This window comes from Sprattus sprattus (assembly GCF_963457725.1).
Source record: "Sprattus sprattus genome assembly, chromosome: 12".
Taxonomy (NCBI): Eukaryota; Metazoa; Chordata; class Actinopteri; order Clupeiformes; family Clupeidae; genus Sprattus; species Sprattus sprattus.
Window position 1 is genome coordinate 5,440,015 of NC_137910.1, and position 7,104 is coordinate 5,447,118.

At 43.3% G+C, this 7,104-nt stretch overlaps 1 protein-coding gene across 1 annotated transcript in view; it reads left to right on the forward strand.

Moving 5' to 3' along the window:
• Nucleotides 1-746: 746 nt before the first annotated feature.
• The window catches only part of mrps5 (mitochondrial ribosomal protein S5), a gene marked incomplete at its 5' end in the record, with an annotated part of 27,109 nt that continues 20,751 nt past the window's right edge, over nt 747-7,104 (forward strand). The window contains 3 exons of the mRNA XM_080849457.1: nt 747-795; nt 1,740-1,880; nt 6,319-6,444. Of these exons, the coding sequence (XP_080705583.1) occupies nt 747-795; nt 1,740-1,880; nt 6,319-6,444 (316 nt within the window). The remainder of the gene's footprint in view (nt 796-1,739; nt 1,881-6,318; nt 6,445-7,104) is intronic.

The following is a 7,104-nucleotide window of genomic DNA, read 5'->3' on the forward strand; positions in this document are numbered from 1 at the left end:
AGTGATTATCATGGTGACAGTGTATCGCAAGGATGAAGGCATATCCTAGTCTCTCGCTCTCTCTCTCTCTCTCTCTCTCTCTCTCTCTCTCTGTCTGTATTCCTCTCCTGTTTTCATGCTCTCACGCTCATTTCCCCTCTCTGCCCAGATAAAAACCTTTCATGAGGGGCAACATCCTCAGATAAGAGGAAACAGAGAGACTTCCTGTGGTCAAATTTCAGGGCTAGTGGCACCTGTGCAACGAGGAAGAGATAGCAGACAGCAGAGAGGACCAGTAGCCTAACTATAATTTACTGATAGTGGCCAGATGGACACCATGATGCCGTGCTACTCCCAAGAACCTTACACTTACCTTACACTTGCGGTATATCTAACTCCTCTTTATTTATCACTGGGGTTGTTTTGAATGTTAAAATATTAGTTTTAATGTCAGTTGGAAAAGTTGTGTGTCTTGTCAAAATGCCAAGGACGGCAAAAGGCTTTCAACTAAGGCAGTTTAAGAGATGGATGGTACAGATGACCTTCCTTACCTGAACTTCGTGGAGAACCCAAATGTTGGTTAAAATGCAACATTGAAAATGAAATAACAATTTTCTTCTTCTCCACAAGATAACTGTATGACAATTGTGTTCATCTTACATGACCCCAGACACTGTTGAGAAATCTATAGCCTATTCTTACATATTTACAAACAGGCACTTAATTAGACTACTTGTTATTCTCTTCAGGACCTGCAGAATTAAAAGATGGCGGCGGCCATACGGGTGTGCTGTGCCCTCCGTACATCATTGGGAGGTATTGTTTCGAGACATTTCTTTATTCTATGTGTGAATTATTTTATTGCAGTATGTTGCCTAGGGTGTCCTTCTGCTGTCTGTTAAACAACAGCAAATTATCTGAGTATTTAAGCATGTACATCTTCAAAGCGATATAGCTTTAGCCACTGCTAGTCTGTCATCCCGTGCCATAAGCAGAAGGGTCACATGCACTGACATCCAATATATTCTATGCAACTTGGTCAAGGAGTTAATAGTGAGTAGTATGTGTAGGTGCTTGAACAACCGAAGGCAAACAATGTACCGTTGTCGGGTAAATGTATGAGTATTTCACAATGAAGCACGTCAACTTGTTACTCCTCTAAGTTAGCTAACGTGACTGCTAGGTGTACCCATCATATGTCTATGGGTGTAAAACCCAGATATGGCATGTGTCCTGCAAGATGTTGCTAGTTTCACTGCACACCAGCTACCCACGTAAATTATCGCCTTGATTATTTCAAGAATATTTTACAGGTAACGTTGATTAGTATTTTAAATAGCGGGGGATTTCTTGTTGGTGTAGTTCTCGGTTCAGTTGTATGCTTGTATTGGAAAGCGCTGTAGCGATGGCAAAGATCTACTGTTGCAGACTATGTCTTACAGATATTCAGATAAACAGAAATGTTAGTAAGCAGTTTCATTTTAAATCAACTCAAATTAAACTTATGTTCCTTTTTAAAGAGGTCTGACATTCCTGCAGTATCCATCACCTATAGCCTACACTTTCTTTTAAATGACTTGTTACCTTATTCACAAGTTATTTAATTACAGTTACCTATATCACCTATGTCTATTTTCATGAAAATGAGAGAGAAAAAAATCCACACATGCATTCCATCTACCAGTCTCCAGTCATAAGAGAGAACTATGTAATTACACCTTTATCTTTGTTATAACTGCATATTGTTTCTGTTATGACAGGGACTCGGACATCACTCAGAGTAATTGATGGCACCTTTCAGCTCTCCAGCCTATCAAGACCGAGCCCCTTGCACTGGACCTGTGCAGCACCTGCTGTGGTTGCATGGCAACAGACCAGGCATGGTAGCTTCTTCAATAAGTGTAAGTGTCCTACACCGTTTAAATTATTAGATAGATAGATAGATAGATAGATAGATAGATAGATGGATACTTTATTAATCCCGAGGGGAAATTTAGGTTATTCATAGTAGCTGATACAATTCCTCACAGGCATACATACATAAATCACATACACACAGGGCTTATACACTACCTCACAGACATACATACATAAATCACATACACATAGGGTTTACACACTACCTCACAGACATACATACATAAATCACATACACATAGGGCTTATACACTACCTCCCAGACATACAAACATAAATCATATACACATGTGCTTGTATCATAGTGCAAAGTTCTTGTGCTTGTTTGTGTGTGTGTGAGTGTGTGTGTGTGTGTGTGTGTGTGTGTGTGTGTGTGTGTGTTGATTGTGCAAAGACATATACGTTGTTCAGTCTATGCAAGGGGCTAGTATAGCCAGTAGAGGGATGGATGGACAGTGGGATGGTAATTAATTGAAGAGATGAGAAGAGAAGGGCAGACTGAGGTAGGCTCATGCAGAGAAGTCCATCTCCCTCCCCCTCCCCTTCTGCGTGTCGTTATGCAGCTGAATGGCCCTGGGGACAAAGGACTTCCTCAGCCTGTCCGATGAGCATGACAGTGACAGGAGTCTGCCACTGAATATGCTCTTCTGTCTGTTGAGGGGTACTGTGAAGTGGGTGGTGGACATCGTCCAAGATAGACAGCAACCTACGCAGGGTCCTTCTCTCCACCACCGTTGTGAGGCAGTCCAGTCCGGTGCCCACAACAGCTCCCGCCTTCCTCACCAGCCTGTCTAGTCGCCCCGCATCCCTCTTCTTTATGCTGCCTCCCCAGCACACCACAGCATAAAAGAGGACGCTGCCACAGACTGGTGGAACATGCGCAGGAGTTTGTTGCAGACATTGAAGGACCTCAACCTTCTCAGGAAGCAGAGCCGACTCTGACCCTTCTTGTAGAGTGCATCTATGTTGGCTGACCAGTCAAGTTTATTGTCCAGATGCACTCCGAGGTATTTGTAAGTGTTGACCACCTCCACACTGACCCCCTCGATGGAGACTGGTAGCAGAGGAGGCTGAGACCTCCTAAAGTCCACCACCTTCTCCTTGGTCTTAGAGCTGTTCAGCTGCAGGTGGTTGTACTCACCCTCCTGTCCATCCCTGATATATCCCACAACAGCAGAGTCATCAGAGAACTTCTGGATATGGCATGACTCCGTGTTGTAGGTGAAGTCCGATGTGTACAGGGTGAACAGGAATGGTGAGAGCACAGTCCCCTGTGGAGTGCCGGTGCTGCACAACACAGTCTCAGATATGCAGTCTTTCAGCCTGACAAACTGTGGCCTCTCCGTATCGTAACCACAAAGTGTGGATACTGTGGCCGTAGTTAGTCATGTCAGTGCATTTTCAGTTGGTTTGATTTTAAAGGCAAGTTAATTTATATAGCACTATTCATACACATTGGTAAATCATAATACATTAAAGCGGTGATAGTGAAATGCAGTGTGAAGTGCATTAAAACAGTTTAATTGAAGTGCAGGGTAGTTTTGCTTGTTATGTACAGCTCCAGCACTTTCTTAACTGTCTGGGTTAGTTTGAGTTTGAGTTATTGGTCTAAGTACAGTGCATGAAGTCATTTACTGGTCTTGAGATGTATGGTGAATAATCCCAAAGTTATTGTTTGTAGTATTTTTATATTTCAGTATATGCTCTAAAACATCAGTGTATTATTGTGAATCTTCATTGATGTTTTTACATTACATACAGATAGGTGAATGTGTTGAATCAAGCCAAAGTAAAGAAATGTTCAGTGCATGGTTCTTTGGCATGGAAAGGGGGTGAGGGGCCTAGCTAAACTTTATGGTTACTTAATCACACAACAGTTAAGGTAGAGTAGGAGATTCTGGAGTAACAAGCAAGAGTAAGATTCCCAGGACCCTTCCAAAGCCATTCCTACAAAACACATAAAAGCCCACTGGGCCATGAGTCCACTGCCTGACTACTGCCATGAGTCCACTGCCTGACTACTGCCATGAGTCCACTGCCTGACTACTGCCATGAGTCCACTGCCTGACTACTGCCATGAGTCCACTGCCTGACTACTGCCATGAGTCCACTGCCTGACTACTGCCATGAGTCCACTGCCTGACTACTGCCATGAGTCCACTGCCTGACTACTGCCATGAGTCCACGAGAGAGGGAGTGATTTGCATTGGGCAGAGGAGAGCAGAGATTAATTACAGATATTCTCAGGGATTTCATTGAAATCCTTTTATTCAGCTGGATTTGACTTACTTGTTCAGAAATGCAGAAGAGCAACTTCCAATCCTACCGTCCCTTAGTTCTAATTGTTTTTCATCTCAAACTCAAACTGATACATTTAAAAGATAGCTTCATTTAAAGATGATAGCTCGGTCAGCATTTAGAGAATATGAGCTGTGTTAATATATATGAAACTTTGTCTACACAGACTGCACCCATGTTGGCTATTCAACTGACGAATGATCACTATTAGATAAAAGAGAAGCACTATTTCTTTAAGCCAGTGTTATTCAGGTTTGAAATTCTAGGCAGACGAGCCCTACTGTACTGTAATATATCTCTCTCTCTTTCAGTTCAGCCTCTTAAAACTTTCAACTGTGGTGCCTCATGGTGCTGTAGCATTTTAATCCACTTCAAAAGAAGCTCAAGGACTCTCTTTTTTCTTTTATCCTTCCTTTTCGGTTTGAACAACCGGATCCAGCGTATACTTTTAAATTAGAAGTATGGGAAGGCAGCTTAATTAACCAAACATATGGGTCTGAATAATTTAATACCACAGAACACTACAGTACGCAATTTCTTGATTTCTTTCATTCTGCGTTTGTAAGCTCATATGACAAATGTTGATTAAAATAGAGATCTACATGCCTTTGGCGCTTGCCGGCTGCTAATTTTGACCCAACCTGAGCATTACACATTACATACATGTTTTATTTTGAAATTCAGAGAAAGCTTAAGTCCCGGCAGTGTATCACTCAAACATGACAGCCCAAGTGAATCTTGCTTAGTGTTGCCCTACATTAACGATTTAAAAGAAGAAATAAGTCTAAGCTTCTGGACCCATACTGCTGAAGTTTAGACAAGAAATGACGGTGGTTTTCTGCCTAAAATGCACTTCTGTTGTAGTACAAGGGACAATTCAAACCCAATTCCAGAAGTTGTCGGTGTGTGTGTGTGTGTGCGTGTGTGTGTGTTGGTGATTGTGTGTGTGTGTGATTGTGTGTGCGTGTGCGTGTGCGCGTGCGCGTGCGTGTGCGTGTGTGTGTGTGTGTGAGTGAGTAAGTGAGGATGGACGGCAGTCACATTCCTTCATTCAGTATAAATAGTTTGTGTACTCATGAGTGAGTGATGGTGTGTGGGTATAGCCATGTGTGTGTGTGTGTGTGTACATGTATGTGTAACAGTGCTGTCAGGTAGCATTATGACGTTCCCTATCTCTTGCTTTTGTTTGGGCTTTGACGCATCAGTAGACTTGTGTAACTCTCCATATACCGTCATTAGGCACTAATTAACATCTTTGAGCAAACAACAAACAAATACACAGCTCCCCCCGACTTCACGCTGACCGCAGAGAGGGCCGAATGAAAACACTGGCAGATTAATAAAGACGAGCAAAAACACACAACTAATAGCCCTCCTGAAAACAAACCCAGAGTGACTCAGAGGCCACTTAAGAGTTCATGAGTGTAGTCATGCGGAAAATAGCGTTTGTGTGTGTGTTTGTGTGGGGCGGGGGGGGGGGGGGGGGGTTGTGCTTGTGAGTTTGGTTGTCATATTTTGGGTAAATTGTTGTGTGTGACGTCCTGATTGAAATTTGTGGTTCTGCTATTTTTAAGCGCTTTAAGCGTGGGAGTGTGTTACAGAGATAGCTAATGATTGCTTTGCATATTTTTCCTCCCTTTAGTGACAGTGCTGCTTTTGTGATGTACTTTATCAATGACAGGTCGTAATGATGTGTGACGAATTAGGTTTCCCACTCCTTTGTTGTCCTGTCCAGTGCAGTGAGATTTCTGAGGACTGCTGTGTGTAATTGGCCACGTCAATGTTTGTTTACTCACTGATGGCTTAGAAACAGGAGCTCTGTCAGTTTTTGTGGGTGTGAAAAGTGTGTATTTTGGGGATACCTCTCAGTTTTTCCTAATTAGTGTTCATAAGGGTTTCATGCATGCTTTTACTATTGTGCCTGAGCTCTTATTGGAACGTGTGTGTGTGTGTGTCTGTGTGTGTGTGAGCAAGCGTGTGTGTGTGTGTGTGTGAGCGTGTGTGAGTTTGTGTGAGTGCGTGTGTGTGTGTGTGTGTGTGTGTGTGTGTGTGTGTGTGTGTGTGTGTGTGTGTGTTGTGGGGCAGAGATTGTGTAGTAATGTTGCCCCTGGTCTGCATTGACAGTGACTGCGGATGAGCTGTGGCGGGGGGTGCTGGCTGAGACTGGATCCGGAGCCAGGAAGGGCCGAGGGAAAAGAACCAAACGCAAGATGAAGAAGGACCTGAACCGAGGCCAGAACATCGGAGAGGGTAAAACCCACACACAGACACACACAGACACACAAACACACAAACACACAAGTGACACGTTGATCCACTCACAAGCAACCCAATCTCACCCAATGCTTTAATGCAACCTCACCTCAACTCAAACCACTGGTGTTGAACCAGGCAAAATTAGGCCCAACCTATTACCAGATCTGCTAAATGAAAAGTGCAGACTTGGATACATTCATTGATTTGCGTATCCTCTCTTCAGGTTAGGTGAATGCCCTGTCACACATTAGCTAAGCCTCACAGGAGCGTTCACAACATCCTTTGGTCAAACACTTAACATTCCTAATTCGACAAGGATATGAGGCTATAAAGCAGTTTAGTTGACAAGTGCCACCTAGGGAAATATTTGTAAGTTGGCAGCAATGCATGCGACAATGTCAGCCATATTTTTACCAGGATACTGATCATTAAGTCTTGTGTCAATTATCCCTCACTTCGTCTCCAACGTCCCCAAATACTTCACACACTTCGTTATGTGACGTGATGTACTCTCCCAAACTTAACTTTTCCCGCAGCATCTCCATCTCCACTTACGCAGTGGTCCGAGGTACAGCCTGCGCTGCATCTTCTTGAGATTGGATTCATTCGGCCAGTCATGGTTTAGTCAGCTATTACTGCTTAAATATAGATATA